This window comes from Emydura macquarii, unplaced genomic scaffold (assembly GCF_026122565.2).
Source record: "Emydura macquarii macquarii isolate MOO-44397 ecotype Brisbane River unplaced genomic scaffold, CSIRO-AGI_Emac_v2 contig_554, whole genome shotgun sequence".
Lineage (NCBI taxonomy): Eukaryota > Metazoa > Chordata > Testudines > Chelidae > Emydura > Emydura macquarii.
In genome coordinates, this window is record NW_027130691.1 from 15,115,848 (window position 1) to 15,138,447 (window position 22,600).

The following is a 22,600-nucleotide window of genomic DNA, read 5'->3' on the forward strand; positions in this document are numbered from 1 at the left end:
AATACATTGAATTCCGTGCAGTTAAACCAAGGGATATTTGTTCTGCATGGACATTATAGAAACCAAGCACATTTTTATAAGCAGGGATTAAACCTGGTGTCCTTACTCAAAGTTTCCTCATTCCCTTTCCCCATGCTGTGAAGTGTTTTGGGTTCACAGGGTTGTTGCCAGTCTCTACTCCAGAACTGGCTGGATTTCTCTTCTACAGTAAGACCATAAGAATGGTCCCATGATGCCAGACCAACGGTCCATCTAGCCAAGTATCCTGTCTTCCGACAGTGGCCAGTGCCAGATGCTTCAGAGGGAGTGAACAGAACGGGCTCATATATCAAGTGATCCAAGTCCTGGCTTCTAGTAGGCAGAGGTTTAGGGACAGCTGAAGCACAGGGTTGTGCCCCTGCCCATCTTGGCTAGTAGCCATTGATGGCCCTATCCTGCATGAATTTATCTAACCCTTTATTGAATGCAGTTATACTTTTGGCCTTCACAACAGCCCCTGGCAATGAGGTCCATAATGTGTTGTGTGAAGTAGTATTTCCTTACATTTGTTATAAACCTGCTGCCTATTATTTCATTGGGTGACCCTAGTTCATGGATTTTGTGAAGGGGTAAATATCACTTTCCCCACACCATTCTAGATTTTATAGATTTTAATTTACCCCTTTCTCCAGATAATTTCTGAATATGTTGAAGAGCACTGGCTCCAATATGTATGTATGTATTTGGGGAAGAAAGCTGCTATATACATGCAAAAGAGTTATTGTTCTAGTTTTACTTATAAATTAGAGCCGAATCCTGTGAATTGTTCCACACTGATATATCACTTAGGCCTTTCAAAGCTGCACAAGGGTTTGTCCGCTTATAGAGAACAACTTATACAATCAGGGCCTAATACTGCTTTTTTTCAAAGTGATCTTACTTTGGAGGGGGAGGGATGGTTTGACTTTAGAACACACAAACTGACCAAACACACCCCCACACACAAAAAAGAAGGAAAATCATTTATAAATGTCACTGTCCGAGGTCTTTTCACTTTAACTATAATAAGATTATCTACACATATCTATAAATATCTACAAGTATCTACAGTATTTGCAGATATGACTCTTTGGTTGTCTTGCCTTTTTCCTACACTGCAACGATGAAGAAAACAAAAACTTTTGTATAATCTCTGAAAGAAAAAATAAATATAACAACTTCATTAAACATTTGACCAAATGTTTTGGCACTAATAATCAATGTCCAGGTAACAAATCATACTGAAAACTCTGAAATAACAGCAGCAAAGCAACAGGGCATGTCAGAGAGCAATTTCCAGCTGGCTAATAATATGCACAAGTCTATTTTACATCAACCTTTTTGCGAACAGTTAGTATGGGGTAGTCGGACACTAAAAATTTCACAATTCACTGCAAATGTCAAATACAAACACATAGTTCTTGCACAAATCTTCACAATTGATCCAGATTTTTGTAATGGAAAAATGTTACAGAAAATATTCACATCTGCCTGTGTAGCTTCTTGATCAAGCCTATTGCTGAAGACTGGATAGCCATTACTATGTGATCTTAACACTTGCCACCTTCACAAGGCAAGGAATCCCCTTTCAAAAAGATACCAAGATAACACTGTGGAATTTGCAATGTAGAGGCACAAATATGGATGAATCAAGAGGACAAAACATAATCCATCTCTTTCCACAGAGTTCTGTGGTGCAGGAGGAGGAGGCACTTATAAACCCACATGGTCAATTAGCTGTTAAACCCTTCTCTGAAATACAGGACTGGCCTGACAATCGGTGGAGCACCAAGGAAGGACATACTCTGAGTTCGCATAATGCGTAGCTGGAGATGTATGCTAAAAGCTAAACTGTGGGGAATGGGCTATCTCAGGGAAGACATAGAAAGGACTTTCCCAATGTAAGAAGGGACATACAGCAAGCAGCCAGTTCCAAAATGGTCACTTTAAGACTGCAGCTGTTTAGCTCTGCTGATATAAAGGGCCAGCCCCTGAAAGGCATGCTGGGAAAAATTCCTCTAAAAGGCAACACTGAGCTAAAGAGTATTATGAGACCAGGAAATCACCCAGTAAGGGAGTGTTGGAGGGCTACTTACGGGGTGTTCTCACCAGAAATCATGACCCCTCCCCCCACTCAGGATATGAAAATATGACCCAAACTTTGTCCTTTTTTCCCCCTTTTAACTACCTTAATACCAATTGCTTGTTAAAAAGAAAAATCTGTAGCAATGGTCTTGACCATGGGCTGCATTCACAGAAGCACAAGGCCCCAAGCAGTTGCTTGTGTATAGTTTTCCCCTACAACCTCATCTGTCAGGATGGACAACCTCATCTGTCAGGAAGGACCTAGCTGAAGGTCACTGGGGACCATCAAAACATTCTCCTACTTTAAGCCCTGCTTCCATCGATAGTCCCCTAGAAAACACAGTGGGAAGAGAAAAGGGGAGACGATTTAAAGCAAAGGGATCCTCTGACTTCAGTGAGTCACTGCTCTTAGGTTGATCTCAATAGAGAAAGCGCAGACCTAGGGACTGCAACTGCCTAGGGTCATCTCCAGAGCACACAACACCCTCTCATTCAATGTTAACATCATGCCTCCCAGGCCAAGTTTCTTTCCAGAGGCCTAATAGGCTGGCAGAGGAGGACTGGGCCAGGTCTGGGAGTTGGGAAACCGAGATTTTAGGGCTGGCTTTGCTCCGGCACCACTCCTTCCCAGGGGCTAATAACCCTGGCCTGCCTTCTTCCTGGGGGTCATGGCAGGATGGTGGCTGCGTGCCTAGGATACGCAAAACATCAGTGTGATGAGTTGTCACCGTTCCTAACACAGGAGGGGGCAGCACCCCTTATGGCTTCATTGCTGGAGCAAAGCGAAATACAGTGGCCAGTTGCTGGATGCCTTAACCCCTGCCTGCCTCGCACCCTCTTGTCCCGGTCTCCAGCCTGCCCGCTCTGTCTGGCGAGCCAGGGGGTGGGTGGGGAGAGCCGAGTGTGCGGTGGCTGGGCCCGCTGGGCAGGGGGAGGCGCTAGAGGGCAGGGGCAGCAGGAATTCTCCTCTGGGCAGCTGGGGGCTCTCCAGAAGCGAGGCAAGGGGGAATGCACACCATGCAGAGAGTGCCCACAGCAGGGAGCGCGGGGGTTACCGTGGCCCATAGTCATAGCTCGGCGGTGCGCCTGCTGAGGAGTACACGTTGGCTGCCGGTGGGCCCATGTGGTGGTGGTGGTGATGGTGGTGGTGGTAGCCATGGCCCCGGAGGCTGGGTAAGGGATAGGGGGCAGGTCTACTCTTCGCACCCAGGTAGTGGTCATAGGCTGCCGTTGGATACTTGTAGGGGTGGTGGTGCAGAGGCTCTGAGGCAGGGGGCTCCAGCCGCAGTTCGTGGTGTGGGGGGCTGGGCCGGCTCCCAGGTGTGCTGCTGAGTGGGACGAGGCCCCCCGTGCCGGGGACAGGCAGGGCTGGGCTCAGCACCCGTGACATGAGCTGCTGGTGTGTGGGGTCAGCATGGAGGGGGGTCCCACTGGCTGCTTCCCGCTCATACTCCCGTCGGCTCTCAGCAGCATCTGCAATGGGACACAGAAGGGGCAGAGCAACCAGTTACCTCCTGGCCAGGGCTCCCAGCACCCTCCTTGAGATGCAGGGGTCCTACCAGCCACTGATACTCCCATCACCCTCCTTCAGAACCAGGCGGCCCCTGCCACTGACCCCCCCCCCCCAATCACCTAGCCAGGCCCCCCAGCGCCCTCCCTGAGATTAGCCCCCCATAGCAACTGACACTCCCATCACCCTCCCTTAGAACTGGGGGGGCCCCCACTTACCAACCCCTCCCATCATCTAGCCCCAGATCCCAGGACCCTCCTTGAGAACCACTGACACCCCCCCAGTCACCTAGTCAGGGCCTCCAGCACCTTCCCTCCAGTGCCCACAGACACTGACCCCGTCACCTAGCCACAGATCCCTACACCATCCCTGAGCCGGGGGAATTCCCTGTCACCTAGCCATGGTCCCCAGCGTCTTCTCTGAGCCTTGTCCCCTAGCCACTGACACCTCACTCAATCACCTAGCCACAGACCGCAGCTGGGGACATCCCTGAGCCTCCTGGGGGTTTCCCAGACGCTTAATCAGCTCTTACTTCTGCTGGAGATGTTCCTCATGCACTGAGCCCAACACAGAACCCAATATATTTCAGGCACACAGAGAACAATGGTTATTTTGGAATTCAGTCACTTTTAATACCCGCTGGTGGAGGGCTGCTCTTAAAATTATAGAAATTAGGAAGATTGCACACACACAAATCCTAGGGAGAATGTTCACGCTGCATGGAAACACCTATTGCAGAAACGGTTCATTTTAAGCCTGAGAAACATTTAAAACTGCCTTAAACTTAATCCCAGAATGAAAAGAGCCTCCCTTGGAATGAAAGGAAAGCAGAGTGGATCTGAGACTAGGAGTGTCACAGACTTCCAGGGAGTTCAGCGGATGCCCAGACTATGGCGGCACAGAATGGGAGTTGTATTATTTCATGTCCTCTGTAAAAATATATGACTGCAGTATGCTACAGCAATAGTCCAAACCACCAGTTACAAGAACATTGCTACAGCATTGTAAAACCTTCCCATAGCATTTTCTTCCTATAGTGAGGTCAAATGCTGTCACCCTAACTCATGTTCAAAGTACCTTTGTCTGTGAGTAGTTGCATTGAAATCAGTGGATGGGTGTGGGTGGCACAATTTGGTCTGATGAGTGTGTTTATTGTCCTGGACCTTTTAGTCTGCACCAGCCACAACAATCACAAAGAGGGAAGCTTAAAAATAACTTCTCTCCCTCCTACTACCCATGTAAGCTTTTTCATTTAATGCCACCACTTTTAAAAAAAAAAAAAAAAAGAAAAGGAAAGGAAAGGAAAGCCTTCAATTCATTTTACTGCAAAGACTTTGTGTTAAAAAAAGCAGGGGGAAGATGGGAAAACCCAGAGGGAAAAAAAAGCAATGATTTTTAAATGAAGTGTTTAAACATTGTGTTCAACAGAAATCTGTGCTCCTGGGACAATACATTCTGACTGTGATAAATAGAGCTGAATTGACTGACAAGTTTGTACACGCTTGAAATTTTTGCAATTGTGTAACACTAAACAAATACAGACTTCTCTTTATTTTAATAGGCCTGGAGTGTGCTGGGAGAAAGGCCCCTGGTAGTCTTTGCAGTTGTTTACTCTGTGTAATGGAAAAGAAATCAATGAAAAGTTCCCAGTGTGTCCGCTTAAACCATGCAGTAGGTTGAATACAGCGCCTGAATATTATGGGATTTACACTGAAAACATAACCACTGTGCTTTTTCAAAAGGGCAATGTATGCAAAGCGTCTTTAGGCTATGTCTCCATCTGTAAACTAAACATTTTGTCAAAATGCCTGAGTGAAGGAAACTCAGAAATTAGAAGCATATTAGGAAGGAGGGTGAAATATCTTATTTTAAATTGGAAGGAAAAGCTAATGTCAAATAGCTTAGATAGCATGCTCAGATACTACGATGGGTGTTTAAAAAAGATTAGATTAGGCCCCAAATGTATGCTTTGTTTAAAAGGAAAAAGTTAAGATTTTTTGGGGGGGTCGGGAGGGAAGCCCAAGGGTTAATACAAATATTTTAAGTTTTTTTATACGTCAAAATAATTTGGATTTAAGCATTCATTTACCGCCTTTTCTTAGTGCGTGAAAACCCCAAAGTGAAACGGACTATAAACAAAAAACAGAAATGAATTTAACTTGTGCAGTTTCACAGCCCTTATTGGTGAAATAAACCAAACCAAGCAATCCCCCTCTCAATATAAATGGTATATGAGATTTGTAAGCCTCTTGATTTTGATTAATTATTAATAATAGCAGTAAGAAAATATACTGAATATTTATATGACCTTTTTGTAAACTGAAAGTGTGTCTGAGTCTGTGAAGATGGAGGAAACTCACCTTTCTCAGTTCCATTCTGATGTGCAGGGGAAGATACTGGATTCCTGGACCTGGCAAAAGCGCTCATGAGAGGAAGGGCCCCTGGTCTGTGATTCCTGGGCCTAGAACAAGAAGAAAAGAGTAGGCAGAGCGCTGTAATTGTTTCAGTATAAAGGGCACTGCCTACACATGAGGGAATTATATTGCTCTAACATGGCCCTATTAATAACGCCACTGTGCAACTAGGGCCTGATCCCAGCCCACTGTAGTCAATAAGACTACTCAGGCGCTAAGCAGGTGCTTAAGTTCCCTTGCTGAATGAGACCTTTAATATGGTCAGTAAGGGACAGCAGACTTACCAGTCTTCTGGATCACAGTCTCTGAATCCTTTAGCGAAGGGGTTGCTGGCAATCTTGAGTTGTGTAATCTGAAAGGAAGGGGGGGGGAGGGAAGAGAAGGACTTTGAGTGGCACTCACAGATATCTTTGATTAGCGAGTGCCCCTGCTCCTTTAAGTGAGTTCTGGGACAGAAATCAACTCAGTGTAAGGGAGGGGGGGCAAATAGGGTGTGCAGGCCTGATTCCTTTTGGAAAATTATAGGCACCAGCAGGTTTGCGAGCATGCGATAACATAATGGGAGCTCTCTTTGCTTTGGAATACAAACATGTGGTTTCCCTCTGCCCGAAAATGCAGGATCGTACGCTATCTAATACGAGTTCAAGGCGAAGGGAGAGGCAGGCCGAGTCTGCTGCTCCGGCTGTGTAAATGCACTTGTAAGAAACTGCCACATTATATGGGTCACCACCAGAGCAGCTAAGACAAATCACTGGATAAATCATACTTATGTATTTATTTAATTCGCCAGGGAGAAGGCAGGACATTTTCTATATTTAAGCAAATCCACGGATAAAGCATGTGATTGTGAGTTTCCGGAATGGGTTGAAAAACAAACTTTAAGCCCCTCAGTGACAGTTCCAGCCTTAGAGGTCAAACTGATAGAAAGCAGGAGAGACAGAGCAGCTGTCCTGAGCCATCAGGCAAATGCCAACTTGGGAGGGACGCGGGAGTCCCTTAAAGGCGCAGCACCCAGCTCGCAGCCCAGACGTCTTCGCCTGTGTGGGTTTTGGAGGTGGGCCAAAGAAGAGTTGTGGAATTCTTTTATCCGTGTAAATTTGTTTATTTTAAAAGCCTGAAACAATTACAGAGGGTGGGATCTACACCTTTTGCTCGCTGGCTTGACTGTGCTAATAAAAACGGAGCAATGATCAAATCCTAGATAACAAAATAAGCTTTCTAAGCTTCATGCAAGACCCAAAGGCATTAAAGGGAACAGGGAACGTGGCCTGCAATCAGTTTGCAGGCGCGGATAGTGTTTTACCATGGGAAAGACCCTTAATTGGACATTATATTTATAGATACGGGTTGTTCCTCGGTTTACAGTAAGTTCATGGTATTGTAAAACGCGAGTGGATGAAATGCTACCCAAAATCTTTTATTTCAGTCCCTAACTAACAGACCCAGGGTGGCAAAAGCAGATAAGTACAACAGCAGATTTGTCCAGGCCAATTCTGAGTGACATTTCGCAGCGTGGAGGCTGTCGTTCCCATCGAGCCCGGCTCTCGGGTTTACATAGGTAATGATGTCCCTCTGGCTTCGAGGAAGTTTTCTATGGAGTTAAAATTGCAAATCTGGAGCTCACGCAGCTTCCTCGGAGTGCACCAATGTAACTTTGGAGCCGGGCTCCCTGCGCTATCAGATTCCTCGAGAAGCCAAGGAATGGCTTTACCAGATGCCGGGGAGGAGGAGGACATCTCCCCAGACACCTTCCACAGCTCGGAGAGAGACTGACGCTTAAAACCCCCAGTTCAGCTCGTGCCCCAGACCTCGAGGCATCTTCAGGGATGCGGAAAAGGCCAGCAGCTTGCTTCAGGGAGAGAGTCAGACCTCGGCAAACCGGGTCAAACGGAGGTGTTTGCCCATAAACGCTAACGGAGGCCTGCTCCAAAATCCAGTGAAATCGGCTTCAGCGGGTTTGGAGCAAGCCCGAAATGGTCTGCAGTTCAGAGACTTCTTGTAGTATTTGGTCACCTTTATCCCTTAGATAACGCCGTGAGGAGTCTCTGGCCCACAGGCTGTGCGGGGACTAGACATAATTTAGTTGTCGTACACAGGAGTAAATTAATTCTTAATATGGAAAGTGTGTTTCTAATACAAACAGCAATTTCGCTTTCCTACACTTGTCAATCACTCCGATGACTGTTTAAATACTAAAACGCTAGATTTTAAAGGCTGTATATTATCATTCCAGACGAACTTGTGTTTAGTCTGACAGTTCAAATATTAAATTGGCGTTGGATCCAATGATCAACCCAAAGCAATGGAAATGAATGGCCGTGTTCTCTTTGTTATAATCAGATCTTTGTTTTTAATGGTTTATTGGTTTTCCCATTGAATGCTTAGTCATTTCAGCTGGATCGATGTCAAGTATACATATTTCCCCCTCTTCCCTTAGCAAACACACTAGACTACCTCTATTATAGAGACAGTTAAGAAGATTTTCCCAGAAACCGTCCTTACGCTTTACTGCACACGGGGCCGTGAGACGCACACCAGTTCTCTGGCGATCGGAACAAGAAGTGTCTGTCTAGCAAGTTTCACTCGGTGCGGGTGACCCCACAGGGCTCTTGCTTCACAGTGGCTATAGACTTCATAAACATTTTTTTTCCTCTTCCAGAATCCGAAATGCACATTTGAAAGGTTGCTTTGGGGGAGGCTGGAGGAGTAGAGAGTGTGTCTGTTTCCTTTTTAAAAAGCTCTAATTTTTCTAATCGAGAGAGAAAACAACCCAGTATGACTCTTCGAATACGTGTTTTATCAATTTGATGGAAAAAAGGGCTTGAACCAGGAGTGTCTATCGGCTCTGTGATTAGAAACGGAATCTGAGCTTTGCAGATCTGACATAAATCATTTTGGTTTAACTACTTTTTTTTTTTTTTTTTTGCATAAAGTTGCTTGAAAACCTCCTTTAGAAAACCATACGATTTTTTTTTTTTTGTTAAATTAAAGAGATGTGTTGAAAGGCGATTGCATTTACCCAGTTCCAAGGAGCTAAAGACCTTTTCCCAACCCAGTCTATTTATTTGTATACCCACAACATTTCCATTGGCTGGGGAGTTACTTTTTAAAGCACTGACTGCTCTGAATTAATATTCCCCCCGGTCCCCCGCCCGGCTCTCCATCCATCACGGGGAAGGTTTTGATAAATGAAGTATCGGAGGGTTTGTGTCTCAGTAATAAACTCCAGATCCTCACCCTGTGATTCTGATAGGCGGTCACCGCGGTGAAGCGAGTCTCCTCGAACACAAAGGTTTTAAAGTTCTCCTCCGCATACTTCTCGCTGTCTTTCCTGGGGTCCACGTAGACCACATGAAACCGGGGCTGGTATCTGTGCATGGAGTTCAAAATGATCTGAATGATAAAACGAGCAAGGAGATCATAATTGATTCATTCTACGCAAGGCAGCGCGCTGAGAGGCGAGCAGCGCGCTACGGGAATTGCAGCCCCCCCCGTCCCCCCCCCAGCACAATGGCAGCCTGGCAATGGGTTCTTTGGGGGGTGGGGATGGTGGGCTCAGGGTTTCTTGCACAGAAGCAACAGGTTTGCAGACCCTCTGCGGCTGCTCCAGGGCACGGCGTTAATTAGGGTTAATTAAGGAGTGATTATTGCGGGAGGCTATATGCAGCGAAACGCTCCACACGGGGAGGTCCTGTGCGAAACCCCGGCAGGGGCACTTCTCAGACCCCGCCGAAGGGGTTTCCAGTCTGAGAATGCTACTAAGCTGGGGAACCAGAGAACCGGCTTCCTTCGAAGGGGAGAGAGACCTCACTGGGGTCTAGCCGGCTGTGAAGGGCAGGGAGAGGAGAGCTGCTGCGAGCGTGCATGACTCACGATGAAATGTGGGGGCCGGCACCTGAGCTACCGAGGAGCACTGAACTGCATGGAAATAGGCGGAACAATCTGTGGCCAGGCCCAGTCTATGGAACAGGCACGGCAGGATCAAATGACTGTGGCGAGAGAACAGCAGCAACGTGTAGTGAATTCTGGGCTCGAGCCTGTTTCCCTTAAACACACATTCTTCCCAACCACGTCAACCCATCCCCTCTCTGCAGGCCGGGGGAGCGGTGTGTTTGCAAGGAATGGGGGGACCGGGCCCTCAGGGAAGAGGTCAGCGCTGTGACTTACTGGGATCCCTAAAGTGTCCCATGCCTCCTCCCGACGGGCCCTGGAGTCAACTGGCCCGACGTTGGCAGAAAATATGACCTTTGGGGTCTGTGATCCGCCCCCCCCCCATGGGCACGAATCAAACAGCGTTTCCAGGCAGCTCGGGCCCCTTTCAGACATGTTGACACCCGGGTCTTATTGTGGGTTTTCTGTGTGCGCCAAGCAACACTGACGTGCTGAAGATTTCATGGGCCATCATCCTCCCCCTTCAGTCCCCGAGCTGGTTCCCCTCCCGACCACTTACGTGCCCATTGTCATCCAATAAATTGTTGGTCAGCTTCAGTTTATCGAAGGATACTATTTGTTTCATCCACTGGGCGCCTTTAGCAGGAGAGTCTGGGTGGTAATGAACTCTCCCTGGGGTAGCAGGGTCCGCTTTGCCGGCCACCAGCCAGGAGGAGCTGTGGAAGGCATATCTGCAGAGGAGAGGCAAAGCGCTTTCAGTGGTAATCGTGATCCCGCTGGTTAAACGGGGGCCTGCCTGGGAATCCAGAGCTCCAGCCAGAGTTTCCTCTGAGCTCTGTCACAGACTAGCCCGAGGTTTGATCCTGCGCCTATCCAAGTCACTCTTTAAACTCCACTGACTTCAAAGGGGAAGGATCAGGTCTAATTAACTGCTGAGTTAAGGCCAGAGGCTAACTAACACTCTGACTCCTGCGGGATAATACCCGATAGAGTGAGCAGTCCCATCTAGAGCAACGCAACCACCTCACAATTCAGAAGCTAATATTCGCTTCAAGTATTATTCCTGTCGGTGAATCCCCTATAAAGCCTCAGCGCTGCTCTGGAAAATGCAGTTTGCAAAATGAAGTCTGGCTGTAAAATGAGTGTGGGGAGCAGAATGATCCAGCTTCCGCAGCTAACGAATGTAGTCTCTCATTTCTAGGAAGCCAGTAGGAAAACGCCAGACTTGTTGACAAACAAAATGTTTTCTTTAGCTCTCTGGTGCAATTTGCAATAGGAAAATCTGCATGGCAGGGAAAATGTATAGCTACCTGCACAGATTTGGGGTGGAAGCCAGAAATGCTACCAACTACATAAAATAAAAAAGTGAAAGGAAACCCTTTACACCGTAATGTTCTGGCTTTACGTTAAAAGTGGAAATTTATGTGCAGTTTAATAGCGGATCCAGAGTTTAGCCGCCTTGTTTCAGTCTTTCAAAGTCCATATTCAGTAGTACCATTAAAAACAGAGAGCCCAATCTTCTATGCATGTGTTTACTTTAAAAGCCAGTGTATGCACAGGGGGAATTATACACCATTGGAGCTGAGCAGAAACATTACTTAAAAAAAAAAAAGAAAAGAAAAGAAAAGAAGATATTCTCAATTGGATGTTATATATCCCATTTCCCCTGACAAGCAAACATTTCTGCAACGCCCTGAGAATTTGGATATCTGTCTAAATATTTATATATTCGACACGGAGATTCATATGCACACTGGCTTTTAGGCGTCCTGATCTGAAGTGAAATGTATAATGCGCCTTTCACCGTCTTCAAATTAAAGGTGTTACAAATCAAACCGCATAACTGATTCGTGAGCCGCCTATTTCCTAGGTCGCCTTCCTACGTTCTCACTGGAAACAGAGAAAGGATTCTGAGCACGATGCAGTTGGTTATGTTGGTGATTTTCCAAAGCGGCCTCAGGCTAGGACAATACAAGCTCTTTTGCACTGAAACAAAGAAAACTAGTAGCTGAGGTGCGCGCGCACACACACACTGTCTCGTGCTCCGACCCATTCCCGTGCGGTACACAGTCACCCCCAAAAGCCAGGCGAAGATCGGACAATGAAATGTGATTCTTCAAAAGACGTCTCGTTCCCCGACGTGGAACTGCAGCAGCATTTCCAAATAGCTAATTCTACAGCCCCTTGTCCTCCTAACATCTCTGGTCTACAGATACTGCGCTGAGAAAGCCATTTTACAGTCAGCGATTAGCCTGATTGAGAAGATGGACATTTCTCTCTGCAGATGCAGTTTCTGAACATCATTTTAATTTTTTTTTAATATGAAAATTTGTTTTTTCCCAGTTAGGGTAAGTAAAAGTTTCCTAATAATCGATTAAAGGGATTTTTTTTTACCCAATAATGTCTGTATTTTGCCTGTGTGTGTACCTGTGGAATATCCTGTTAGGCTGAGGGAATATTTTACTTTAAAATACGGTGGGCCAAATTCTGCTCTTAACTACACCGACGTACATTCAAAATCATTCCTCTAAAATCTTAACGGAGTGATTTGGGATTTTCAGCGAATCTCCCAGAATCTGGCTTGCTGCCCGCGGAGCTAACTACAAAATTGGGTGGCACCCTTGTTGTTTATTACAAACTAGGTACTGTATTTTAACACAGACACCTCCACCTCATGTGGGGTTTGGATAAATCCTTCCTTGCACCAAGGAAGCCACAACGCATTCAAAACAACAAATCGAAGGTTTAGAATCGGATCGAGTTCACTGGACTTTTAACCTCAGCCCAAACTTAAAATGCAGCTAGATTCAAGCTAAGTAACTGTCCCCTCGAGAGAGAAGGATGCTTATCATATCCTGCTATTCCTGGGGCTTCCAGGTGATGCAGTCACTGAACATGGAGATTTGAAAGATAGGTCAAAAGGGGAGGGGAAATAGTGTGAATCCCTTCATTGCTGGACAAGGAATTATAGTTGCAGAAGTCAGCCTAGACCCAATCTATTTGTAATAAATAAATATTAGACCCTTTTCTGTGAGGATGACTCCCAGACTGTTGTGCTTGAACTCTAAGCACAGGTATAACTGTAACCAAGTCTAGTTTATGAGCGGTTTGAGATATTAGGAATAGATTTTAAACCCCTCTCCCTCAGTTCAAATATGTTTCAATTCAAATATTCTCTCTCACTCCACATCTTGTGCGGAGTAGCCTGCGGTCACTGGTGTGCGATTCACGATGGTTTTAAGCTCGTGGTTTTAAGAATAAGACTGGGAGAGGAGGGGGGGAATCGTGCTAACGCTTCTGTTCTCCTGCCCTCTGCAATTCAAAGCCGGGGTGAATACACTGAGGTCAGTGGAAAGCCTCCCACTTGCTTCTTTGGACACTGAGTCAGGCCCCACTTAGGAAAATGGAATTTCAACGTGTCTCTTTCCCTCGGCCCCCATCGCTGCCCTGTCCAGTCTAGAGGACTCAAGGAAAAGCTTATTTTACTTGCCGATATCTTTTGTCGTCCACTGGTACAAAATCCATTAACAACATGTAATCAGCCATTGGGTCCATTCCAAATATCTTCACCTGGAAGGTGGGAAACATGCGCCTGGGGCAAGAGAGAAAAACCACAACGAGTGTGTCAGTCAGAACAACCCCCACCAGCTCATCGCCTGCAGTAATCGGGGCTCGGCTCTGTTGACATGTGGCAAGAATTTCACTCGATTCTCTCTCTGCTTCGGGACAGTTTCTCTCTTTCAAATAAAACCCTTTCCTGCTTTCTGCCTATAGAGCGAGGGACCCGAGCACAGACGAGGTGAGGAAGTAGGGTAGTTTAGAAACAAGATATTCACCCCCTGGCACGGGGAGAGCTGGAGGACTTGACAGATCAAATATGTCTAATATTGATGGACTGGAATCAGGTCATGGTGCCACTGAACATTATGCAACAGATCATTGGATGCGGAGTTCCAACTTCACAGCCCTGGAGAAGACACAGGGCCCGATCCTGAACGCCTTACCCAAACAGACCCACCAAGCTCAGGCCCCGGGGTATGCATGAAGTTAGCCAAGTATTTTTCCACTGATGTCAAATGGCCTTCTAGGAACCGCTAACATTTCCCTGTTTAAAGTCTTATTAGAAGTCACCGAGGGACATGAAAGAGCTGGGAACCACTGGCAAGTTAGATTCAGTCAAAACCCCCTCTCTGGATGAGCGCGGCTAGATGAAGCGAACACAAGGCTCCTGTGTTTTAAAAACGAGCTGTTATGGGGGTGTCAGAGATGCGCCTGGTGGCGGACAAACCCGAGCGTCTCTCTAGAAAGCTGCAGCTCTTCGTGGCGTTGTCTATGCCCCCCCCCTTTCCATAGCGGTTGGACGCGGGGTGACTTTCCCATCCCCGCATTGGGCAATGTCCCCCCCGCACCCCTACGCCCAGGCTGTTTGCACGACGTTGTACGCTCAAGAGTTCCACGCCGGGCTGTGCACAACATGCCGGAGAGATCACGGGGGGGGGGGCACTTCAGAAAGGAGTTACCAGGGGAAATCCGTCTGCCGACGGGCCCATGTAATGCTGCCTTGAAGAGGAAAGTTCGCGGGAGACTTATTTCCAAGTCGCTACACACACACCTCGTGAAAAGTAACCTGGAAACCCGTCCCGCCCAGGCCCGCTGTTAATATAATAATAATACCGGGGCGATTCTTTGAAATCGATCGGAAATAGCTCCACGGTTCCTGCTGGCTTTCCAAAACTAGCAACAACCAGAAACACCGACCAACTACCCCCCCCCTAAAACAGCCGAACCTGGGGGGTAAATAGCAGTGGAGTACACCCAGCCTCTCTCTCCCCGCACAAACACACACATGCACACACATGCACACGCACACACACAGCCCCAGCAGTCACGAGGCCGTTTCCACGTTGCATCTCTCCTATTCTCCAGCCCCACAGCCCCAATCTGAAGCCCCGCTGCGTCTGTTGGCCATTAGCGGCCGCTCGCTCTCCTCACCCGCGGCGCACACACGGGAGCGAACGGGGGAGGCCCCGGGTTTGCTGCTTCTCTCTGAAACCCGCCAGGAATTTCTACCTTTTCACACCCACTTCGCTCCGCTCCCTGAAGGCGAAGCGGGAGCAGTGACGTGTGCGCGCGCGCCGCGGGCTCTCTCTCCAGACCCCCCGTCTCCTCTCCCGGACTAGCTTGACTGGCACCGTCGCTTCGACTGCGGCAGAGCCGGGACGCGGGACAAACGCCCCGGCCGGCGCACTGCAGCCGGCGCTGCCCCGGGGGGCTGCAGCTGTCCGAGCGCGGGGTCCGCCTTCACCGCCCAAACCAGGTCAGGGGGTAGGTGACATTCCAGCCCCGCGGGACCGAAAACACACCGGCTAGGCCAATTGGCAGAGCGTGTGTGTGCTTGTGTGTGTTGGTGTGTGTGTATGTGTGTGTGTGTGTGTGTCTGGGGTTACTGGGTTTTTTTCCAGAGAGTTTCCCCGACTCCCTCCATTTCCGTACGTGCCAGTCTCGCTGGGTTTCCACAACGCTGCGTTCACGCCGAAGCGCTCCCAGCTCGGCGAGCAGACGCTGGTTCCCAGCCTGGAAGCGGCTCCCGGACACACAAGCGCTGTGACTGTTTCCAGCCGAGTGACCAAACCGGGGCTCAGCATCTTGCCGTGGCCGAAAACAAACGGCGAAATGCGCCCAGCCAAACGTGCGCTCCGCTGGACTGTCGTCCCCTCCCCAAGCGAGACAAACCAGCCCGGGACATCTCCCCTCCCGGGCAGGCTACAGAGGAAAGTGGAGAGGGGCTTTTGTGGGTCTCTCGTCCGCATTTTCCTTTCTTGAATTACACCAGAAAGGGACTCGTTCTACTTTGACCCGCACACACAAAACCACTCATCAGTGCTCCTGGAGGCCAGACTTTTCTAAAGGCTGCGAGTTAAACTTGAACTCAGCTGCGCTAATGAAATGTAATCTCAGCCCACCATCCACCCTCCTAGGTAACAAATGCACCGATCGCCTTTGTTCCATTTAGAGTCAGTTCTGAGAGCTGGGGTCCAACTCTCTCGCTGTTTATCCCCAAAGCTTCCCTCTGCTTTTGGTTCTGCTTTAGGCTTCTTGTTTGATTTTTTTCCCCCTTGAGCTTCAGTGTGATAAATTGAAATGCCGATGGGTTAAAACTCCCTTGCACCGGCTTTCTGCAACACACACACGCTGCTTCGTCGCCTTGCAAAACAATCCACATTTATTTAGCAAGGAGGTTGACCAAGAAATCTAAACGTTCCCCTTGACTTCAATGGAACAAGCATTCAAACTCGTTGGAATTGCAGTTATTTCTCTTACTGATTTTTTATCTCCAGTAAATTTTGGTCCGGCTCCAAAGCCATAAATTCAGGGATTTTTTGTGACAATTACTGTTGCTTATTCTAAACAACCTAAAACGCCACAATCCTCCAGGAAAATATAAGGCGCTACAGAATTCAATGGGAATAGCAAGCTAGTTAAGAAGGCCATTGTTATGCTTTTTGTTGTTAAAGTGACACCAGCTCCTCCGAAAGCGTACTATTTTCATACCTCTCTCATTGGTTTTAGCAAGTCAACACGGACATTTAAACCGTCCTCTGCTGAAAAGATTGAAACCCTATTAACCTTCAACTCCCGTGTTTCTCTCTTTTTTTAAACGAAGCTTTAAACAAACAATTTAGTCTGATAAACCCCCGCTAAAAACAACACTCAGTGCCAACACAGGGACTCGTGAAAATAAACGAGGCCGTTAATAGCGCACAGTAGGGCTATCCGGAATCAGTAGTCTGCCTTCCAGATTTGTTTGCATGTTTTATTTTGCTTTACCACCAGGTCTACACGCCTTGCCCGTTCAATTCACCCTGTCCTCATTTCAAACCTACTCTTTATTTTCATATCATGTCTGCACCTAGCACATTATTTCGCAAAGTCCAAATCTCATTTAGAGTCGTTGCTGAGTTACTTATAATGCCACAATTCAGATTTCTCCCTCTGTCTCACAGAAATCAGAAGGACGCTTCAGATCTAAAAAAACCCTGTTTTCCAGAAAGGCTCCGTTGTTCGCTAAAATGGCCTTTTCCGTTTGAGAGAGAGAGAATCGGATGTGCTTTGTATTCAGTGACTGGAGAATAATGGTGGCACCAAGCATTTAGGGAGATAAAAGGAACGATCCTAGGTAACATATCAGAGGAGCGAAGAAGTCTCCAGTAGGAAGGACTAGTCAAATGCAAAGCCCAGTGCAAAGCCTGGCGCTGTAGGTCCAGGGCTGGGCTGAGAAATGTCTTGTCTAAACGAGAACAAACAACGAGGGCTCTCGGCTTTTGATTCTCCTCACTTACCCCCATCACTGTAACCGTACCAAAGCAGTGAGAGAACCTGCAGCCTTCTGCTTCTTTTATGAGGCGCTAAGGTTTGGAAAATATTGATTCTCCCCGCTCTCCTCCAATAACCCTTAAAATCAACAGCCGCATCTGGCCTGGCGCTGGGCGAGAAAGCGACAGCATGGCTTGGTGCGTGCGATAGAGATTCTGAAATCGTGTACCTATGTTCATAACAGCAGCTCCCAGCGCACTGGGAATTATTTGCTGGAATCCACAGCCTTTGAAACCTTTACAGGGTGCCATTTACTAAACTGCTTCCGTCTCATTACTAAGTGATAGCATCTATAGCACTATTAACGACCGGGGGAAATCAGTCAACATAATACAAGACACTCCGATTGCTAAAGTAAAGCCAACCTGGTTTTGGTTTTTTATCGTTTGAACAGAAGAGAGAGTCTAAAAAGGCCGCACAAAAAAAAAAAAAAAAAAGGTGACACTAAGAGGTGTTTGCATACACAAACCCAGGGGGCAAAGGTTTTATGAAGTTTTACAAGGGACCAAGAGAATCCAGCGTAATGAATGGGCCGATCTGTTAACCCTCGCTTCTCTCTCTCAAATGTTGTACGAAAACAAGACTTTACTTTCCCTGCAGGAGCTCACAGCAGATCAATACCAATGCAACTCAGAGTCAGTTTAGCTATTTCACCTGAGATCACAGTTAAATGGTTCTAATTAACAGGCGCGATAATTAACCTGCCCCCCGAGGAGCTGTTTAATTAGCTGTAGCATATAGCTTTCCCTTTTAACGGGATACAACGTTCGCTTCCTTTGTTAATTTCTACGAAGGAACTTTATGCTAACTGGATGTGCAGCCTTTTTTCCTGTGCTTGCATTGGTGGGGTCGATCCTGCCTTCCTCAATCTGGTAAACTACCCACTGACGTCGATGAGAGATGTACCGGAGTAAGGGATGCTGGATTGGGCCCCATAATTAATACTCTCAATGTTGGTAATTTGTAGATTTCAAAAGGAAATGTGGAAAGTACCGCGAGGTGTAAAAAAGCTATTGTGGCTTCTTATCTATAATCTCTTCAAGAATGCTCTAAAACCCCAAAGTGGAGATCCATTTCTGTCCCATCAATGTATTTGACCAGAGGTGGGTGTTAAACAGACCCTGTTAATCTTGTTCGTAGAGAACAGTGTCCTCTAGAAATAAATCTGATTTTAAATCTCTCGCTTGAGAGTCAAAGGCAATTAATGATACTGACTTGGTCATAGTAAAACTAACCAGTCTTTTAATTTGAAGACTCATTATGTTAACCCCCCCCCCCCCCAAAAAAAAAAAAAAAAACCAACAACAAAAAAACGCTACGCTTTCCTATGCCAAAATCGAAGCCGATGGGTTTGCCGTACAGTTATGTCTATTGATGTAACCCTCTCCCCATTTTAAATATTTGAATGCACTGCTTTAAAATCAGGTCTGTCCTTCCACATAACATCCAAACCCTTCGCTCCACAAGAAAATTGCCGAGTCTGCTCCTAAAGAAGTGCAGGGCTCAAATGACTGAAATCCTCCTCAGTGTTTGGGTCTAGGAAGCAGATTACCCTGAAACAGGGGATTTTAAAAATATTCTATTTTCTTTTGAAGAAAGCAGGACAGAACCAGCAGAGGTTCTTGTGAGCTAACATTTCACAAGAATCCCTGAAAGGGGGTTCTAGCGGGAGCCCTGCATTGGCCTTCCATGGAGTACGAAAATGTACGAAGCCTGAGTCCCAGAGTAAAAAAGGACCGCTTCTCGTGTGTAGGGGCCGTAACCCCGCAGATCTGGGCAGGAGGGACCTAGCACGACATCTGCAGAACTCCCGGCAGCAAACGGAGCGATACCGACGATTCCATTGTCCTAGCTCGGCGCTGCACACACTCACACTCACACGCGCCCAGACAGTTCCTACCTGCACCTCCCTAAATGTCACGGTGCTGCTTTAAACGTAAAGCGCGCAGTAAATAAATAAATACATACATAACAATTCTTCCTGCCCTCCTCAAACTGATCATAAGAAGAGCAGAGGCCGCTGCAGGGTGCAGGAGGAGCTGCGGGAAGCCGGCTTTGCTGGGCTGACCGTTCGCTCTCCCGGCGCCCACTCGAGGCTCCCTGTGTGTTCTCTGGGCCGCAGAGGGAGAGGGACCCAGGCGGGCGCCTTGCTGCCCATCTGTCTGAACCCGCGGGCCACCCTCTGGGATTTGAGGGTCTGTGGGGCTAGGAGGCGGCGTGCCTGGGGGCAAGGGGGGGGGGGAACTGAAGCAGTTGCTTTAAATTCCCCAAGCATTCACCTCTATCTATTCACCAAAAGACCATTGGCACTGGGGCAGGGGGTGACAACTTCCACCCCGGGCCTGCCCCAGTCCCTGGAAGCCCGGCCGAGGCCATGGGAAGCGGGGGGGACGCCACTGACCTGCCGGCCTTGGTGACGATCATCTCGGTGCCCAGCTGGTTGAACTCGTCCCACAGCGCCTTCATCTCCAGCTGCACACTGACGTTGGCCACCTTGGGGTTCTTCTTGACCGGCGCTTTGGCCGCCGTCGCCCCGGGCGCGGAGGCGCAGCTGGAAACAGCCGCAGAGCCGCCGCCGCCGCTTTCGGGCGGCTCCGGGCCGGGCGGCGGCGGGTGGGGGCCGGAGGCCGGGCCTCCTCCGAACGGGTAGCCGTGCTGGTGCGGGTGCTGCTGCTGCGCCGAGCAGGCGTCGTAGTGCGGCGGCTCGGGCTGCCCGTAGGGGTCCCCCGGGGAAGGGGAGAGGTGGTAGCCGCCGGAGGCGCTCAGGCTGCTCAGGCTGTTGGCCGTGAAAGCTGCAACATCGCAAAAATGGGACAGCTGGGTGAGCCAGGGGCTGGAGATGGCTGAAATCATTCCAAAAACAGGCGGTCAGCGCTCGGCTCCGGCTCCGGCTCCCCCCTGCTCTGCGCGCCAGCCGCCGCCTCGCCCGCGTCTTCACTGGCTCCCCGGGGTGCCCTCCCTCGCCCCGGCCCCGGCCCCGCCTTCCCCCCCCCCCCGGGGGACTGCTTGGCCCCAGCCTCGCTCGCGGCTCCCCGGGCAGGCGGAGCTCGCTGCGCCCGCTGGCTGGCTGCCGCTGGAGCCGAGGCGCTGCAGAGCCGGGCTTATCTCTGCAGAGGGCCTCCCCTCGCCGCGGAACCGGTTCTTATTTCTATTTAGATAAGGCGCTGCAGGGAATGTGCCTTTCCTCGCCTCGGGACCGGAGCCCTGCCGAGTTGATTGACAGAGGAGTGCGCCTTTTCCAGAGGCCGGCCCGACACCCATTTTTCACTCCCCAGCCGACCGGACCTTCCCCTAATAAACAAGCCGAAGGCACACTTTGCACGGCTCCCCAGCCAGGCAGCCCAGACAGAGAGTGCCGGCACAGCCGCAGCCGGGTCCCGGGGTAAGCGCCGGAACTTGGCTTTTATTTCAAGGACGAATAATAACGATGGATACAAAATGATTTGCTGTGGCTAATCGGCCGCGCGGATTACGCAGGCAGTCTTGTCTGTCTGGATGTCTGTGTGGGTCTGGGGGAGGATAACAATCCAAGAAACACACACACACACACACACACACACACAGAGGAACGATTTTTAACCCAGTCAATGCATCTGCGGTTGAAAAAGTTAGAGGATGCCCCAGGATCCTTTACAATCCGCGGTTTTCAACCTTTTGTCATTTGCAGACCCCTGCAATACCTTGCCTGGAGCAGAGAACCCCTTCGGAGATCTCAGGCCCAGCCTGCGAGCAGACTACAGGTTGAGAACCCCGGTTGGAGGGTGACAACCGCCTTTCCCAGGCGGCTTAGACCGATAGTTGAGAAGCACTGCTCTAAATGGAGCTGGGGGAAGCTACCACAATTGTCACCCCTTGGGCTAACAGACTGATAGATACTGGGATGGGGTTTTTTGAAATAAAAGGTGTGTGTGCGCGGGGGGCGAAGAACTATAACGATTTACAAAGTCTAGGGCGGCCGGAGCTCGGAACAGCCCTGTTCTATCAGCACGGCCTTGTCTTCAGTCGCCGAGTCGTGACTTTACACACAGGCTCCAGGCTGGGGGGTTTGATCCAATCTCTTGGCGGTCAAAAAACTTCATTCAAATCAGCCCAGACCTTTCACAGGCCTCTGCGGTTTTCACCTCTGCTTGTCTCCGAAACACTACGGTCCCTTCCGCTGGGATCATGGTTATTTGCTCACGGCAGCTCCGGGCTGGTCTCCCAAGTGCGGAGCGGCGTCTGGAGCCATTGATTTATTTATTATTTATTGATTGATTTATTGCCCTTCACCGGCTGCAACTTTTTTTTTTTTTTTTTAAATGTTTTGGCGCAACCGCGCCCGGGAAATCGGCGGCGAGAACGCATTTCCCGCTGCCGCTAAAGACAAAGCCACGGCCCCACCGGCCGGCGGCAATCCCCCGAAAATGCGGCAGCGCCAGGATGTTCTCCGCCCGGCCGTGCTCCGGTGCCTTCCCCCCCGCGCTCTCCGGCGGCAGGCGGACTTCCCCGCGGCCGGGCTGCGCCGCGCTGCTCCCCTCCCGCCCCAAGGTGAGTGAATCGCCGGTCCTGCCCCCCCGGCCCGCCGGCACCTACCTTCCATGTCTCTGGTGACGGTGCTGAAATGCATCCTCCGGGGCTGGGAGCCGAGGCTGCAGGGCTCGCTAAGGCCACAGCTGGGCTCCTCCAGCGCTTCCTTCCCTGCGTGCTGGGCGGCGACTGAAATCAGAGAGGCGATACTGAAAGCGTTTGCCTTGGGAGACAGAGGGCTGTTCTCGTCCATAGGGGAGACCGATGCAGCAGCCTCCCCCACCCCCGCGCCGAGCGCTCCCCCGGCTACCACACCATCCAGCCGGGCACGGTGCAGCGCCTCGAAGGGGGCCCGAGGAGGAAGCTTTCAAAGGGGGGCGGTGCGAGGGGGGGGGGCCCGACCCCCTTCTGCCCTCAATATCCCTTCCGAGGAGGCGGATCGGGCCCGGCCAGGCGCGGCTCCCCGGGCGAAATCGGCTGGTCCCGCAGCGTCTCCCCGCTTCCCCCTGGGTGATTTATTGATTGATTTCTCGCCTCTCTTCCTTCCCCGCCTGCTGGCAGGGAAAGTGGCTCCCTTAAAGGCGCACTCCCCCCCCCGCCAGAGGCTGGGTGATGTCACGCGGAAGCCTAGCGCGTTTGCCTGCAGCAGCAGCAGCAGCAGGGGCGGCGGCGGCGGCGGGGAAGTTGCTGCCGGGAGTAGGTCCAAAGGCGTGGGAGGCTTCCACGCCTCCTGGGCACTGGCGGAGAAACAAGGCTGCGCGCATGCTGTGGGGTGGGGGCACGTTGTATTTAAAGGGACCCC

At 49.6% G+C, this 22,600-nt stretch overlaps 1 protein-coding gene across 2 annotated transcripts; it reads right to left on the minus strand.

Annotated features, from left to right (window-relative positions):
- Positions 1-987: 987 nt before the first annotated feature.
- On the minus strand, positions 988-22,363 carry TBX1 (T-box transcription factor 1). Of its 2 annotated transcripts, none has more exons than XM_067539863.1 (8): positions 21,865-22,363; positions 19,694-20,084; positions 13,409-13,510; positions 10,478-10,649; positions 9,265-9,420; positions 6,312-6,379; positions 5,974-6,074; positions 988-3,576 (listed from the first exon to the last, which is right to left on the minus strand). In XM_067539863.1, exons 1-8 carry the CDS (start codon positions 22,049-22,051, stop codon positions 3,155-3,157), a joined length of 1,599 nt encoding a protein of 532 aa, XP_067395964.1. In that variant the 5' UTR covers positions 22,052-22,363; the 3' UTR covers positions 988-3,154. The 2 variants fall into 2 exon arrangements, with proteins under 2 accessions (XP_067395964.1, XP_067395963.1); XM_067539862.1 differs by having other exon boundaries at positions 19,694-20,135.
- Between the last annotated feature and the right edge of the window lie 237 nt (positions 22,364-22,600).